At 35.0% G+C, this 17,986-nt stretch overlaps 1 protein-coding gene across 1 annotated transcript; it reads right to left on the bottom strand.

Annotated features, from left to right (window-relative positions):
• Window positions 1-5,815: 5,815 nt before the first annotated feature.
• On the bottom strand, window positions 5,816-17,665 carry ogg1 (8-oxoguanine DNA glycosylase). The gene is given in 9 exon segments (XM_051116415.1): window positions 5,816-6,189; window positions 8,276-8,325; window positions 8,468-8,615; window positions 9,169-9,347; window positions 12,458-12,637; window positions 16,134-16,250; window positions 16,253-16,506; window positions 17,098-17,253; window positions 17,368-17,665. Coding segments are annotated over 8 exon segments (1,200 nt in total). The 5' UTR covers window positions 17,208-17,253; window positions 17,368-17,665; the 3' UTR covers window positions 5,816-6,027.
• Window positions 17,666-17,986: the final 321 nt, after the last annotated feature.

Genomic DNA, 17,986 nt, shown 5'->3' with positions numbered 1-17,986 from the left:
ATTCCCAGTGCATTCATTCATGGCAACAATGCTGTGCTATTGCTGTCTGTTCATGCCTTGCATGGTTGAGATGTTGATGTTAGCAGTTTAGCTAGTATGAACAAAACCTGATAATCCAAGTTAGTCGGCATGATTTGACAATGTAGTAGAGAACATCTTAATGAATGCTTAATGAATAAAATGAATAAATGACTGTTTACTATTGTATTTTCAGTGTTTATCAATGTAAAGCAGCTGTAAATCTGTGTTGTATAAAGCACTATATAAATACAGGTGACTTGAGGTGTAAAGTGTTTCCAATATTTCTTGATTTTACATCATAACATTAACTTACTTCTTAAAATCCTACAGCTTTTTGTTTATGTCCATTTTTAAATGAATTATGAAGTTTCAAGGTTGTTTCAAACATTTGGGGCAGAGCGATTATAATAACTATAAACGTCCACTGGGCGCACAACAATGAATGGTTTGAATATGGAGAAAGCTGTACTGTGTAACTGAATATGTGTGAGGGTTTCAGTGTAATGAAAGATATAAGCCTAACATGAGAAATAACAGATTTAGGCCACCAAGAGAAAGTGTTTGTGGCACAAAAACAGTTGCATAATCATCAATGAGAAGCTCAATCCACAAACATACACACACTTGCACAAGCACAAATTTGTAGAAGGGGCCATCTGATATGGACAGACAGTGCTTTGTTCATTCATGTGAGGTACACATGGGAGCAATGCAGCTGACAATATAGACTCATCCTTTACACCAGAATAATCACAAACCGACATATACATATAATGCACAGTTTAGTGTTATGGTTCAGAATGAGAAATACAAAAGCTTATGTATAGGTAAAAACTCAACATAAACTTAACACTCCTTGTGTGAAGCTCACAGAATACAATATGTACAATACATGCTTGCAAAAAAAAAAAAAATTAATAATAATAATAAAATTAATAAAAATAATTCACAGCTAAATTTTGCTTTTCTCTTTGCGGAGTGTGTAGTTATGGCATCTATATTGTAGGGGAGCGAGGGGCACATGCGAGGGGTACGTTGTAACATGCTTACATTTTTTTAAATAATTTCTCAACATTAAACATCGATTGTGAGTCTTTATTTACTTGTTTCTTGTGGTTTCTTTTTAAAATCCATACAATAAAATAGTGAAAATGATATGGCTAATGTCATAGAATAGCATAGTTTAATACAGCGGGGCAGATTGTAACGCAGTGTTACAACTTTCCTCATCAGCGCAACTGGAATATAAAACTGGTTAGTGTCTTCTGCTGACTTGCCAAGCATTATCTGAACTGATAAATAACAGATTGACGATTAAAATAATAGCAGATTTGACTAATTTTAAATGAATACTAAAAATGGAGAAGAAAAATTTACTTCAGCCAAAAATTTACTTTTACTATGGTAAAATAAATATTCAGCGATATCTTCAAAAGGCTTTTGAATTTTGGCGAAAAAAACAGCATATGCTGGTAGGTATGTTTTGATGCTGGAATGCTGGTTAGGTAGGTTTTGATGCTGGTTTAAGCTGGTCCTTTGCTGGTTCATGCTGGTCCTTTGCTGGTTTATGATGGTCCTTGACCAGCAACATGACCAGCATAAACCAGCAAAGGACCAGCTTAAACCAGCTAAGGACCAGCATAAACCAGCAAAGGACCAGCTTAAACCAGCTAAGGACCAGCATAAACCAGCAAAGGACCAGCTTAAACCAGCATCAAAACATACCTACCAGCATATGCTGTTTTTTTCACCAGGAAACAAAGACGCATTTCTCAAAAAGTTAAACATTAAGTAGCAAAACTGATGACACACCAATCAGAATCTCTGCATCCAACGGAGAGAAATGAACGAAACATCTACATGTTTTATACTTACACATACAGTATAATTACACAGTACAGTACCAGTATATTAGATGATGGAAATTTCACAGTAACAGTAAACTGTAGCACATGTTGTACACCTTCACAAGTGTGACTGTCAAATTATATTTGTAACCACTTTATACAGCCTACTGCATTTTTGCAGAATTGAGAAATTACTAGATATATAGTCTTGTGTCAGGAGACCAAGAAACTGCTATAGTTACATTTAAGAATACCTGCAATAACTAGATAGAAAAGTTTGAAAGACAAAGTCTTGTTTAAAAACAAATAGTTTGGTCAGATGTTCTACACTGAAAACCCTAATAAGTTAATTGGACTAAATTGATTGAGTAAACTCGTTGCCTCAATTTAATTGAGTAATGGAATCTTCCAAAACTTGCATATTTAAGTTTATTTAACTTGGCGGTTTTGTAGACTGTACTTAAATCATTCAGTTCAACAAACTTAGCACTTATTTAATGTACTTAAACGATTGTGTTCACTTGGTATTCATTTTTTTAAGTGTACTTATATATTTAAGTTAACTCAACATGAAAATGTAACTTAAAACTGTTAAACAATGTTCTTATATTTGACTGCAAGTCATGTCAGTAGTAGCACAACAAAAAACAAACAAAAAAAGCTCATAAAATGGTTATTGATAGTTAATAAAAATAAATAAAATTGAGTTGTTACCACTGTTGTGATTCACATGCTGAATATTGAAGTCTGTGTGTGACTCACGCACATTACCCCAAATATTAAAAGATTATATAAACGCAGTTAAAAGCTTCTTATAGTGTTTATAAAAAAAAGAAAATCAGTAAAATTGTAAAATCATTAATCAGCATGAAAAACACTCATGATTTAATTACCTAAAAAACCTAATGATTTAATTAGAATATAGATCACCTTCTAAAAGCAATCTATTTATTACTTTTCTTTCTTTGAAATCAAAGAACTCTGATTTCATGCTGCATTGCTGCAACAACAGAAAGAAAACTATAGTAATATAAACAAAGTTCCAAAGTGCCCAACCAAAAGTAACACTATTCACTATAATGGTGAGTATTTAAAAAAAAAAAAAAAAAAAAAAAAAAAAAAAAAACCTTTTCAGGAAAATCAACATTAATTTATGAAGTCAGCTTGTGTGATGTTCTCTCAAATATTTCAGTTGTATTGAAAATTCAACATTCAAGATGACTTTTTAAAATGATTTTTTTTTTCAAATGATTAATCATGATTTTGAGCTCACAACACTTGAAATCTTAAGTTTATGCATTTTGATAGTAAATAAGTTAAATGAACTCATATTTTTAAGTAATAGGTCCAAAATGCAAAATTTTAAGTAATGTTTAGTCAACATTACTTGATTGTATAAGTAAAGACAGATGTTTGCTAAGGTGTTGCCAGTTAGTTGCTAGGATATTCTGGGTGGTTGCTAAACTCTTGCTGTGCAGTTGCTGGGGTGTTGCTAGATTATATAGTGTGTTCTGATAGTGTGTTCTGGGTGATTACAGACATTCCCACCTCTGTTAATAACACATCAAACAGTGTTTCCAAAACGTATCCAGTTTCAGTGCTTTGAAATTATTGTATTTCTTTCTAATGTTAGAAAATCAACATTAAATCATCAACATTAACATCTTAAACTTGCACTAAAACGTGATTTATACCATCTTAGTATTTTAATAGAGCCGCATGTCTTCTTGATGGGAATGCAATATTTGTAAACACAACTGTGTGACTACAAATCCCCAAAAACTATGCATGGGGGCTTGCTTTGGTGTTGCCACCCCTCATAGACCCCATGCCACCCCTTTGCCACCCTAAAATTTTTTTTCTAGATCCGCCCCTGTTCATCATGCAGCTTCACCAACACTGTAAAAAATAAAAAAACACAATTTGTTGAGTCAGCTTAAAATAATTTGTTACCCTGCTCCCTTAAAATTTTAAGTTCAGTCAACTAAAATAAGTTTAGTCAACTTGAAATGTTAAGTTGTACTAAGTAACAACTTAGATGTTTGTGTTTGCTAAACTTAACAGATAGGTAAGTAACCCAGCTGCCTTAAAATTTTAAGTTGATTCAACTCAAATATCTAAGTTGTCACTTAGTATAATTTAACATTTCAAGTTGAATTAACTTTTTTTGAGTTGGCTGAACTTAAAATTTTAAGGCAGCCAGGTTAGAAATTATCAACAAATTGTTTTTTACAGTGTACAGCAGAAGTGAGTATAAGGGTTTTTTAATGCATTTTTGCAAGACGCCTTTCTTAATAATGTGTTAGTTAGCAGGTTTAGCATCTAAACGCGGCTAAAGTAAACAGACCGGCTTGTCACCCCACAGAAGAGAGGGGTGGGGCGATCAGAGCTCATTAGCATTTAAAGGAACATGCAATAGAATGGCTCACTCTGAGGTGTTTTTACACTACCACTGATAAATTTTAACCAAAGTATGTTATAGAACCATATCAGCTTGTGAAAAATGGGCATCCAATGACCCCTTTAAAGTTCACATATGAAGTGTTTACCCAATTGTTCTTTGAGGCCAGCTCAAAGTAGGCATTATTCAAATGTGTAACATGCTGCAGTCACAGAAATAATAGCAGGACTACAAACGAGGCATCTCAGGCAAGTGTTTTCTGCTTCAGATATTAACCATTGATATGTATACGTATTCCACATTCGACTTCTCAATGGTCACCGTGTCAACACTCAACAGTAAAAATAAATTTTTCCAAGATACCACAATATTGTGCAGCCTCTCTGGTTGTAGAGATCCTCAAGATTTAAATTCCTTAAGAAATGGGATAACCTTTCACAAGTGAGAATGTGTTGGTTTGTGTTTCTATATTATTAACTTAATATTACTTTTTTAAACTATGGTACATTTTAAAAGTTGTGTTAGCTAATGCCTTCATCTTGTTGTATTGCATTAGTTTAGCAAAATCGTCTGCTGAAGGCTACTGTAGATATAGATATTCATACATGCGTATAACTACGGTTGCAGATCCACAGTTAACTTGTTCTTTTTTTACACATCAACGCAGACATATACAGCAATACAATGTCTGAGGGTGGGAGCCAAACAGACTTTCAGTCCTGAAAATGTCTTTGTCTGATATCTGGTCCTCTGATAAAACATTTCTATTATGCAAGTTATTCTGACATTGCTTGGCATGCTGTAAGCCCCTCAGAGCAAGAACAGAGCATGGGTCACACTTACATAAGCCACTGACTCAGTCCAGTCTTTCCTTTTTTAGTGTCACTGTTTGCGTCTCCAGGCGATTGGCCTGCTCTTGCTCTTACTGCATGAATTTTTGTGCTTGTTTAATGGGAATGTTGAAGGTATTCATGGTAATTGCAGTGTAGTTTCTCTTCCTATACGCTATAGAATCAAATGTAATGCCAGAAATAACCAACTTAGAACTAACAAAGCTTATAATGAATTACTGAATTACACAACCACACATACTGTACACACAAGCGTAAAAATGAGGTATGCACTATATGCAGGGGGACAGCATTTTGCTAAAAAAATAAATAAATAAATAAAACGATTAAATGCATGTAAATTATTACATACATTATTATCCTTCGGCCTGTCAAAGGGTGGAGGGGTTTCAAATGAAGACAGCAATGGCCAAGTGAATAAACTTGAATAAATTTGTAAGCTTAAGTCAATCCATATTTAACATTATTGCCTGAGAGGACATTTATATTAATTCATTTCTGAGTGTCTCTGTTGCTTAGAAAAGTCACAGTACGTTTGTGAAGAGGCGCTTGATTTACAATCAAGAGAAACTGAGATTGTTAACAGGGATGCGATCTAGTTAATATTAATGTTATCTTTAAATAATGTTAAAAAAATAATGCCATTACATGATTTATGGATCTTAGAAAATAGAGTATTCAATAGAGCCCTTCAATGTGTTTAACTGCACATTTATTATACACTTAAGTGTAAAAATATTGTCCTTTCTTTGAAATTACAGATTAAATTGAGCTGTTTGAGATTCTGACAGCTATTGTAGAAATTCAATTAGTTTCCTCGACACTTATAAAAAAGTGCACAATGGAAGCAGACTTGCTGAAGTCTGAGTGCATTAGTGATGAATGTTGTCCATGCTTTCATATAATTTTATGTCCTCTGATGCTTTTTGCCTTTTTCGCTTTGTTTTTCTTCATTTCTGTCATGTCTTCTCTCTTTCATCTTTTTCTTCAGCTCTGTTTTCTCATCTTTCAGTACAGGAATCTCTTCTTTCAGCTTCTGAAACCTCTTTAGATCAGCACAGAAAAGTATCTGAGACCCCAAAAAGAAATAATAAAGAATAAATAAATCTTTAATAATAATAATAATGATAATAAATATAGCTGCAAGCAGCAATTGCGGGGCCAAGCACAAAAGAGGCAGAGTAAGGAGCTAAGCACGGCACAGCGCAACAGACCGACTACAACGAGTAATTAAAGCCATTTTAGGATGAGATCATTTGAAATGGCTGAAAAAAACATAAATACAACCAAAAATAATACAATTTAATGGCTTATCACTTTTGACCAATAGGTGGTGGGGTTTTCAAATTGATGTGGCGTGTTCTGTGTGAGATGACACACACAAAGTTTGGTGTCATTATATCAAAGCTTTACAAAGATACAGCCTCAGAGTCTTTTTGGCATCATGCCACAAATGTGTAGTGGTGCTGTACGAGAACGGTTTTGTCTATCGACATGAAATCCATAACTTCGTTTAAGTACAGTCTGCAGATGGTTTGAGTCAAATTTGTTGAGAATCAGACCAACGGTCTAGGAGGAGTTCGAACAAGTAGGTTTTGTACATTAATCAAGATGGCAGAAAGGAAGTTCGGTAATGTAATTGGTATGTATGTTGTCGGCATGACCCAAGGAATATTTTGAGACCAGTTTTATTACAATAGGCTAATGCAATCAGAAGTTATTAGCATTTTTGGAAATTTCGTTATTAATGTTTAATGAATGGTGTAGCACTTCTGACCAATAGGTGGCGCTGTTACCAAATTGATGTGGCGTGGTCAGTGTGAGGTGACAATGGCACATATAAAATTTGGTGCAAGTATGTCAAAGCTTTGCAGAGATACAGCCTCAGATGTAGTTTGGCATCTTTCCAGCAAATTCATTGATGCAATAAACGAAAACCGTTTTGTATATCGACACGAAATGCACAATTTTTTGCCAGCAATGTCTGAAGATGATCTCAGTCCAATTTGGTGACAATCGAACTAATGGTCTAGGAGGAGTTCAAAAAAGTATGTTTTGTACATTAATCAAATGGCAGACATGATGTTTGGCCAATATTGGCATAATGGGTATCAATGTTCTCGGCTTGACCCAAGGAATCTATTGAGATATTACACTATGCTAATGTAAGCAGAAGTTATTAGCATTTTTGTAAACTTCTTTATAACTTTGGCCACAAGGTGTCGGTGCCACCAAACTTTTTGAGTACTGTCAGGGCATGGAGCTGAAGACATATACCGAGTTTCGTAACGATACGTCAATGCGTTCGTAAAATATAGCTTTTTGAACAATATGGCCAACACCCAAAATGGCTGACATGGGGAAATTGGGTATGGTTCGACTTGTCATGATGCACCGAATCTAAAGAGACCAGTTTTGTGATTTTTGGCCAAACCATTCAGAAGTTATAACCAAAAATTACAATTTTTCATATCTCCTGACCACTAGGTGGCACTGCGCCAAAACACTGCAGGTTGCCTCAGGTCATGCTTGTTATGACACACACCAAGTTTGGTCTCAATATGGCAAACTGTTGCTGAGATATAGCCTCACAACCATGTTTGTGTGCTTTACGTAGAAATTGTTGTGTGTTATTCGAAAACAGTTCGACTAATCAACTTGAATTCCATAACTTTTTGCCAGCATGGTCTGAAGATGATCTGAGCCAATTTTGGTGAAAATCAGACAAACCGTCTAGGACGAGTTCGAAAAAGTAGGTTTTTTTAAACAATTAAAAATAGCAAAAAAAACTAAACCTTAAGATTTTTGAATTTTGGACTTTGGCATGATCCAAGAATTCAGAGAAAAAAAAAGAATTTTCCTTCTGTGCCTTCAAAAGATAATTATCTTAAACATGAGTGAAAGTTTGGACAAGTGGTGGCGCTAGAGAGTTTGAGTTAGAGACTCCAAATTTGCTATGGTTAATGTTGGGACGGTCCTCCATCAGTGTGCCAAATTTCACAACTTTACGGTTTAAAAGCGGTTCTATGGGCTGCCATAGACACAAGAGCGGAAGAAGAAGAAGAAGAAGAACGCCAACGGATACAATAGATGCCTTCGCACTTTGGTACTTGGCCCCTAATAATATCTGATGAATGCTGCACAGTATTACTTACAGAGTGTGCCCAGCCTGCATAGGGACCCCAGAGTTTTCTAAAGAAGTCACCTGCAAAAGAGGATCAAAAATATGTAATTTACTTTAAAAGTAAAGTAGATTTTTGGTGTTTGTCAGTCCAGAACTCACAAGCACAAATGCTAGGCTGCTGTGCATAGTTTTCAGGGCAGGGTTATCTTTCTTGGGTACTAACCAATCTCTTTGTAGACTCTATCAGTCAAAGTCTTCTGGCTGTTCCCGGCAGCAAAGCTGTAGTCACGTTTGGCAATCTGCCACACATGTGTGTCCACAGGAAGAGCTTCAAACTTGTCCAGTGACATCAGACATACACAGTCAGCTACCTGATCCCCGGAAAACATATATTTTACACATGTAGAACAGTTATAAATAATAAATGATATGATAAATGCCTGCATTTAATAGCCAGAACAAACAATCTAACAGGCCAAAATAAAAAATCTAAAGTGAAGGAAGAATGCCAGAGGAGCATACGTCAAAAGCATATTCTATGCAAGTATACAAACACAAACGTGTTGCATTGCATTTTAAGCATGTGTCCCATTGTACATACTACAGTACACTCGGTAGTATGTACTGTGGCAGTACATTCTACAGTTGGTACACTTTCTCTCCTGTTTTACCAATTGAGTTACTGTCAAATGCCTGTGCCATTAAATCAAATATATTATTTCCAAATAATTATGAACATGCTAACAATTTATGTAACTTCATCTTTCTCAGCTTTAAACTGTCGCTCTCCCAAAACAGTTGAATATCCTCCTCAGAAGGTGTGCTAATGCTACTCGCATTGCAGTTGTGAGGTTAGAAGTGTTTCCATTCATGTACTTGCATAGAGTATTTTCATGCATAAATGCAGACTGAATAAACAATTACTTTGAGACCAACTCCAGGAAGACTTCTCAGAGCATCTCTGGCCTGCAGGTAGGGGGCGCTGCGGAGCGACTGGAGCCAGTCGGGGCCATGAGAGTTCACGATGGTTTGTGAGCTCTGCTGCAGGAAACGAGCACGGTAGCCAAAACCTAAGTCACGCAAACGCATCTCCACACTAGGGTCTGTCACGTACATACAAACAAACAACATTCAAATATTAAATATTAAGAGCTTTTATAATTTTGGATTATGATGTGTCAGTGATTTTCAGAAATATTTATTCAGCAGCCATAGCCAAATACATTTGTATAATGATGGTAAACTGTAAAACTAACTGATGTCACAGGCAGTGTTGGGGAAAGTCCTTTAAAAGTAATGCATTACAATTTTGCGTTACTCCCTGAAAAAGTAACCAATTACGTTACTTTGTTACTTTTTATGGAAAGTAATGTGTTACTTTTTAAATCTGGGCGGGGCTTGCTTCTTTGTTTTTAATATAAAACAATTCTAATGTAAAAGCCCTTTCACACCAAAAGTGAAATGAATTCACCTCAGGCTGAAAGAAAAGTACATTTATGCAGGAGATCACTCTTCAGCTATAAAAAAAAAAAATGAAGCACAAATGTTGGTTTATCTAAAGTAATTTTTGCTTATTAGTAGGGTTGAGTTGCATCATTGCAGGTCAGAAGCAAAGACACTGGTTAATAAAACGGGACTAAATACATTTAGGATATTTGTTTTATTTAACATATTTAATTATTGCAGGGTTGCGTCATATTCTGAGTTTGCATTTCACTGTTTTTATTCATTTTGAGGAATACTGAACCTGTTTTTTGGTGAGTGAGATGAATTCATGCATGTTCACATTTAATTTAGATTACAGTAACATCATGTTTACTCACAATTTCCCGACAGGAGATTTGTCAATCAATACATGGCGAAAAAGGTAACTGGCATTACTTATTTGGAAACGTAACTCAGATATTTTCTTAGAAATTCAAAAGTAATGCATTATTATTACGTAACTTGTAATGCATTACCCCCAACACTGGTCACACGCAACCCATTTCTTACACATGTGCCATTTTTATGTCTCTCATATCATTCCATGCTCTTTACGTTTCCCATTAATAAAATTATTTAAAGAGATAGTTCACCCAAGTATAACAATTTTTGTCATCATTTACTCTCCCTCCTAATGTTCCAAATCAATGAGATTTTAATTTATCTTCAGAAATAAACAAATATGTTTATGAAATCTGAAAGATATCTGTCACTCCAATGAATATCCATTCTCCTAAAACTTATGTAACTTACATAAAATCATATATCCATATGAAGTGGTTTAATATTGAGCAGTTTAATCAAAGACTTTCAATGATAGTTTTACATGATAAACAGATTTAATTTCAGCTTTTATTCACAACATACATGACACGCAAGAACAGATCTCATTGGTTCTTGTAGAAGCTCAAATGTGTTTGCATGACATGTGAGAACAGATCTCATGTTTCTCACGCATAAATCAAGCCAAGATTTGGATGAATGGTCTTTCAGTGGAAGGATTCAAATCTCTCAGATTATTAGTTATTATTTTATTACGATATCTAAGACTAATTTAAATTCAAATCAATATATTTTATGTGTATTCATTTATTTTTTATTTAATACACATTTAACCACTGCTTGTGGCAAAAATGCAACTAAAATGGTAAATTAATAAATAAATTGCCAACAACAGACCTCCATAGTACATTTTTATTTGTTAACTAATTAACTTTTTTTATATTCTATTATAGGTTCAATGGATTACTTGCACTAAGCTTCATGAACTGAAATAAAATGGCTTGCCTGTTTCTGGTTATTTGTATTTGATTAAATGATTGTTTGGAAGAAGATTGTACATTTTCAGAAGCAGAAAAGGATATTTTCTAAACATTAATATGTACATTATGTCTGAAATACGGTGGTATGAAATATTATTTAAATCTTTACCTCAGCCAAACTAGTATGAGATTGAGATATGTTTTTATTATTATTGTCACACCTTCAGCACTCATACATCCCTATAGAAGAGCTTTACTATCACTGAATGTCACTGTGGGAACCAGGCACTTCACACTGTACTCCTCCTCTAGCAACACCAGAACATTTTGGATGCTTTTAGATCCAAAATGTTTGACTTGGTCTCTTGAGACCAGAGTATGGATTCCCAGAAGTCTATATTTTGTAAATATGGGCCTTGGAAAAGGTTAATTTAGTTTATTGTGCTTTGGATGCAGTAGGTCATTCTCATGGTGACAACAACCATGCATGTCACTTCTGCAGGCCGTGTCACTCTTTTTATAGCTTTTGTTGGCTCTGAACACTTTTTCTAGCAAAACTCACTCATCACTAAATGAAAACTTAAAGTGAAGACCTGATTGTTTCAGGAGCCTGGTCAAAAGTCCATTGTTTTTAAATGTCAGTGGTACTTCTGCTATATTTTCACAGTTAAAACAATAGTTTGGTATTCCTCTTACTGGTTGTTCTCTTTTATGCTAAGAAATAAATCTCCTGGCAGTTTTCTCTCACGTGGTTCCATTGTTGCCAGCATTAAGTCTGAATTACAATTATTTATGATTATATATATATATATATATATATATATGTTGTGTATTTGTTACACTACTTATCAATCTATGTTGAAATAAAACATAGCATGAATAAAAATTGAAATATAAACTCTGGCATTTCGAGCAGTCTCAAACTTAAACACGTCTGAATGGCCACTGCATTCTTTAGCTCAACAGACATATCTGTAATTGGCTACAATAGTCAATGCTTCGAAGATACGTTGTGAATAGAAACTCATCACAAAAATGCATGGAAGAGCTTATATAATTAAATTTTTAAATTTCAGTACTGACAGTATCAAAGTACTGGTACTTTTGCCGACACTACTACAAAGCCTGAATTACTTATAAGAGAAAAACATTAGTTTTTATAAAAAATGTAGGCTGCCATAATTTTCCATACTTTTCTATAATGTGTAGGAATACTGTGGATGTGTTGTTTCAGAGGGCAGTGGTATTTTGTAAATAATATGGATGAACACAAATGTGAAAAAAAGCACCTAAAAACAGCTATATAATGTTGGCCAGTCAAACATTTTTACCAGTATTTACACTGTACATTATTTATAACTACTTCTGTATTTCATATAGATTTTAAATTATTGGTAAAAGCCATAACTGTCTTATTTATAATTACAAATATTACATATCAGTACAACGAAAGCCAGTAAAGCTACCTGTAAGAGCTTGCAGAGGGGGAAAATCATGATAGGCCACATCATCAAGCTTGCAGAGGAGAGTCCCAAGTGTCTGACACAGTCTGTCGACCATGCCCTGAATCCGCGAGATGTGATTATTCGAGCTACAGATGAATGAGAAAAGACACTCGATGGGGTCTTGACGCAACAAACGCACTCCTGAGATGGTCAAACAGACAAACACAGAGAAAAAAAGGTGTTTTGTATTAAAGACTTTCCAAAAGACTCTTTCTTCTGCATTGTTAAAGATGACCTCAGTATATTTTGGTTTATGTTGCACTTAAAAATATGTAAGCAATGTAATGCAGCCTTATGCAGAAACAAATATTTTCCGTTACGGATGTTATTGTAATGTAGATATACACTGTTAATGCAGCCTCTTGCAGAAGCAAATAATTTCAGTTACATATGTTATTATAATGTATATATACTGTATGCACTCAGCCATTATTAATCAGTTTCTCAAAAGTATATCCCAGTTAATGCACATATATTACAAAATTATTATTCAATTGTCCCACACATATGACTTTGAAAACATACAAAGACACACACACACACACATATATATATATAGTGCACAGTGTAAGTTAGTACACCTCCTCTAAAACTTAAAAGATTCACCAATTACTCTTAAAGGAGAAGTCCACTTCCAAAACAACATTTTACAAACAATTTACTCACCCCCTTGTCATCCAAGATGTTCATGTCTTTCTGTCTTCAGTCGAAAAGAAATTATGGTTTTTGAGGAAAGCATTTCAGGATTTTTCTCCATATAATGGACTTCATTGGTGCCCCAATTTTGAACTTCCAAAATGTAGTTTAAATGCAGCTTCAAAGGCTCTAAACGATCCCAGCCGAGGAAGAAGGGTCTTATCTAGAGAAACGATTGGTCGTTTTTTCTCAGAAAATCATTTTTTTATATACTTTTTAAGCACAAAAGCTCATGTAGCACAGGCTCTGGGATGCGCGTTCACGACGCTACGTACTATTGAATCACGTCGAAAGGTCACGCGGATCTACAGACCCAGTGTTTACAAAGCGAACGCGCAAAGACTAAGAAAGTGCAAGTAAGTCAAACACTGTTTACAAACAAAAAGGTACAACGATGTCCTCCTCTCAAGGTGTAGGAGAAAATAAGATGGAGATTTTCGTCATACTCAGTACACAGACGATGAACTTACATGTGATTCGTAGTAGTGATGGGACGTTCAGATCATTTTACAGACTCGGACCTTTGAGTCTCGTTCAGCAAAATGAACAAATCTTTTTTCAAGTCATTTCGTTCATTTTAGCAAAATATAATTAAAATGTTACGTGTTACTTCCCTAACACATCTACTGCTTACACAACGTTGATCACACTACAAACAAGACAAAACTATAATGCTATAAGAAACAGAAAAGATTCATTCATTGTTTACCTGGGTCTTTAGTCTATGATTAGCTCACCTCACCTCTTATCTGACAATTTTTCGGTTTGAGTTGTTCGTTCATCACGTGACTCAAAACACGTGAACTAATTCCAGTACAGAACGTTCAAGAAAGAATCGTTCAAGGATGACCCATTACTAACTCGTAGCATTGTGGATGCGCATCCCAGAGCCTGTGCTACACAAGCTTTTGTGCTTAATAAGTATATCAATTTTTATTATTTGAAAAAAAAATGACAGATCGTTACGCTAGATAAGATGCTTCTTCCTCAGCTGGGATCATTTACAACCACATTTGTGATCGTTTGAAGCCGCATTTAAACTGTATTTTGGAAGTTCAAAATTGGGGCACCATATCAGTTTATTATATGGAGAAAAATCCTGAAATGCTTCCCTTAAAATCCATAATTTCTTCATGACTATAGACAGAAAGACATGAACATTTTGGATGACAAGGGGGTGAGTAAATTATTTGTAAATTATTGTTCTGGAACTGGAGCTCCTTTAACTTTGAAGACATGTTAAGGTTCTTTGGAGATATAATGTTCCAACAAGCCTGCTTGATCAATTACCAAAGAACAATGTCAAAATTATTTAGGAAAATAAGATTTTTGTTATCAAAGTGCTAAAAGGTTGTGTTGCAAAAATGAGTACACCCTCCTGAAAGTTAGTAATACATTAAATTATTAATTAGTAATTAAAACAAAACAAAAAAATAAATAAATTAATAGTGTAGGTTTAAGGCAATTTTTGATCAACAGATCTGTATATTGAACCAAAACTTTTAAAGACAAGTAATTTCCTGACAATTAAAAATGTTCTATAGCTTCCTGAATCATACTCAGACTTAATGCTGGCAACAATGAAACCACTTGCGAGAAAACTGCCAGAAGATTTATTTCTTAGCATATACAGTGCACAGCATAAATGAGTACACCCCCTCTTAATAAATATAAAAGATGTATTTTCTTAATGATCACTAATATAATTCATGAAAAGATGGCAAAACGTACATTTTCTGTAAAATAAGTAAATAAGCCAATTTTGTTTAAAAGAAGAATTGCAGAAATGAGTACACCCTAGATTTAATTCAGCAAATGTATAATATTCTAGTATACTGCTCTGACTCCTCTAGGCACTGAGAGTACAAGCTCACGACCAAATGCCACATCTGTCCTGTTTAACTCCTGGAAGACGACCTCCTTAAATGCCCTGGTCTTTAACAGGGAGTTTTGCTCAGCTCGTCTCTACAGAATCCCACACAGCTGATCAAGAGTGTTAAGACTGAGTAAAATACATGTCCACTGAAGGATTTTCACCTTGTGATAATAAATATCTTCAGTGTCATGCTGAAAAAATGCCCAACAATGCAGGGAATTAAGAGTGGGTAGCATCTTCTGTTTCAGTTTTTTGTATTACATCACACAGTGGTGTGTAAATTCATGACAGCATTGATAAAACACAACTCCCTCACACCTTCAGCACTCATACATCCCTATAGAAGAGCTTTACTACCACTGAACGTCACTGTGGGAACCAGACGCTTCTCACTGTACTCCTCCTCCAGCAACAACAGAACATTTTGGATGCTTTTGCATTCAAAATGATTAACTTGGTCTCTTGAGATCAGAGTATGGATTCCCAGAAGTCTATATTTTGTAAATATGGGCCTTGGAAAAGGTTAAATGAGTTTATTGTGCTTTGGATGCAGTAGGTCATTCTCATGGTGACAACAACCATGCATGTCACTTCTGCAGGCCGTGTCACTCTTTTTATAGCTTTTGTTGGCTCTGAACACTTTTTCTAGCAAAAACTCACTCATCACTAAATGAAACTTAAAGTGAAGACCTGATTGTTTCAGGAGCCTGGTCAAAAGTCCATTGTTTTTAAATGTCAGTGGTACTTCGGCTATATTTTCACAATTAAAACAATAGTTTGGTATTCCTCTTATAACTGGTTGTTCTCTTTTATGCTAAGAAATAAATCTCCTGGCAGTTTTCTCTCAAGTGGTTCTATTTTTGCCAGCATTAAATCAGAATTACAATTATTTATGATTATATATACATATCAACATTATAAGAAAGCATATATTCTTGCAATGTATGGAAAAAGCATCATGAACATTCAGGCAAACATTTGTGTTCAGTGGAAAATCATATGACATGAGAAAATCATAAAATAATTGTCATTTTGTGTGAACTATTCCTTTAATGAGACATGTACCTGTGAAGATGTTTGCTGTATGTTTGAAGTGTGGATCCACGGTGCTCCAATCCCTGTAGAGATCCTCTAATTTAACATCTAACTGGAAATAGTCCCTCAGAAGTTCCTCCTCTTTTTGTCAGGCTTTGACATCACTGTGCACAATCCTGCCTCTTCCTGCTTTATGTCAATTTCCTGCTTTATTTCCATCTTTCGTTTTGGCATATTCCCCAATAACTGCTCTTCATCTTTCACCTGTTTCAGTCTGTTTTCTGTTCCGGCATGTATTTGATGACTGTAAACATAGTACCATAACGTATCTTCTGTTTGCGTTAGTGTCCAGACTTTTCCTCGCATTACTCCCGTCCAGTGATCATCCGCAGTTTCACGCCAACTAAAAAGATGGGCAATATGATCATATAATAAAAAACCAAACAGAAGTTCATATGCAATATCAAAAAACAAACAAACAAACAAAAAACCCTGCTTGTTTTATTCTAAGGCGTTATTCAGAATGGAATGCTAGTTTACTAATTACACAATAGTGCACAGTGCTACTGTATATACTGTACACTGCTTACAGCTTTTTTAAAATACCACCCACATTTTCATATCAGTATGTCAGTAAATGGACATCAAGACAATTCAACAAAAAGGTGACCTCTTTAAATCTTAAAAGCTACTTTTGAAGACAGCAATGAAACAGTACCCTGATTGCACACGTACATCTCAGAGACGTCTACTTGATGCATGTGACATCTGGAAGATGTATTTTTTTTAGAGTGTTTGTCTCATCGTCAGTAAGTCTCTAGGAGGCGTCATGTTAAGTTGTTGAATTTATTTATTTAGAAAATGTCTTTCAGATGTTTATGAAACGGACATCTTAAAGATGTTCTTCAGATGTTTGTACACAGCAGATGCTTTCCAGATCTTTAACAGACATCTTGCAGACGTGCGTGTGCTATCTGAGTAGTAGAAAGTTTACCGGAACGTCTGACCACATCCCAGAGTGAGATCCAGCCGAAGCTCTGACCGTGGACATGACAGTGACCGCCATGCCTTACAACCAGCCGAGAGCAGAGCATGCTGGGACATTATGTAGTTCTGTTCCTTACACCATTAGGACAAATCAAGTCAGCAACTGTGATAACAAAAATACATTAAAGGAAATAATAAATCAAACTAAAACACATTAAAATACATGCTTTTGGTTTGCACATAAGAAAAGTGAACAGGAATGAGTTCTGTAGCTTACAAAGAGACACATTTGAGGCACACTATGGCAGTGTACTTAATATATCATCGTGCATGTACAAATACCCTTAGGGTTGTTGTTAGCTAATGCTCAACAACACAAAACGAGAAATCCTCCATCAAGATGCATTAAAAAAAATCTCAATTTGTTTGTTTTTATTCCAGACGTTTTATTGTTACGTACTTAAATCTGTTCCAAAAAAATGTGTTAAATATAATAATGCCAAGAACTGGTATATGACATACAAATCGAAACCTCCTACTAGACTAGCACTAGGAAACGATGGTGATACGGCCAGCCGTCTTCTTCTTCTGATCTGCGGCAGACAGACGCATTAAAGGCGTGTTGCTGCCCTCCTCAGTTCATTTGAAGGACTCCGCTTAGTGAATTATGTATTAACATAAAGTCCAGTTCGTGTACACTACAGGTCTGCTTACAAGCCTGCCTTTATTTGATCCAAAGCACAGCAAAAACAGTACAGTTTTGAAATATGTCTACTACTGAAAATAACTGCTTTCTAGTTTAATGTATTTTAAAATGTAATTTATTCCTGTGATTTCAAAAGTTTTCAATCACTCCAGTCACATGATCCTTCAGAGATTATTAGAATATTCTGATT

Source organism: Labeo rohita, chromosome 8 (genome assembly GCF_022985175.1).
Source record: "Labeo rohita strain BAU-BD-2019 chromosome 8, IGBB_LRoh.1.0, whole genome shotgun sequence".
Classification (NCBI taxonomy): domain Eukaryota; kingdom Metazoa; phylum Chordata; class Actinopteri; order Cypriniformes; family Cyprinidae; genus Labeo; species Labeo rohita.
Note: the sequence above shows the minus strand (reverse complement) of the source record. Positions and strands in the feature narration are given on the sequence as shown.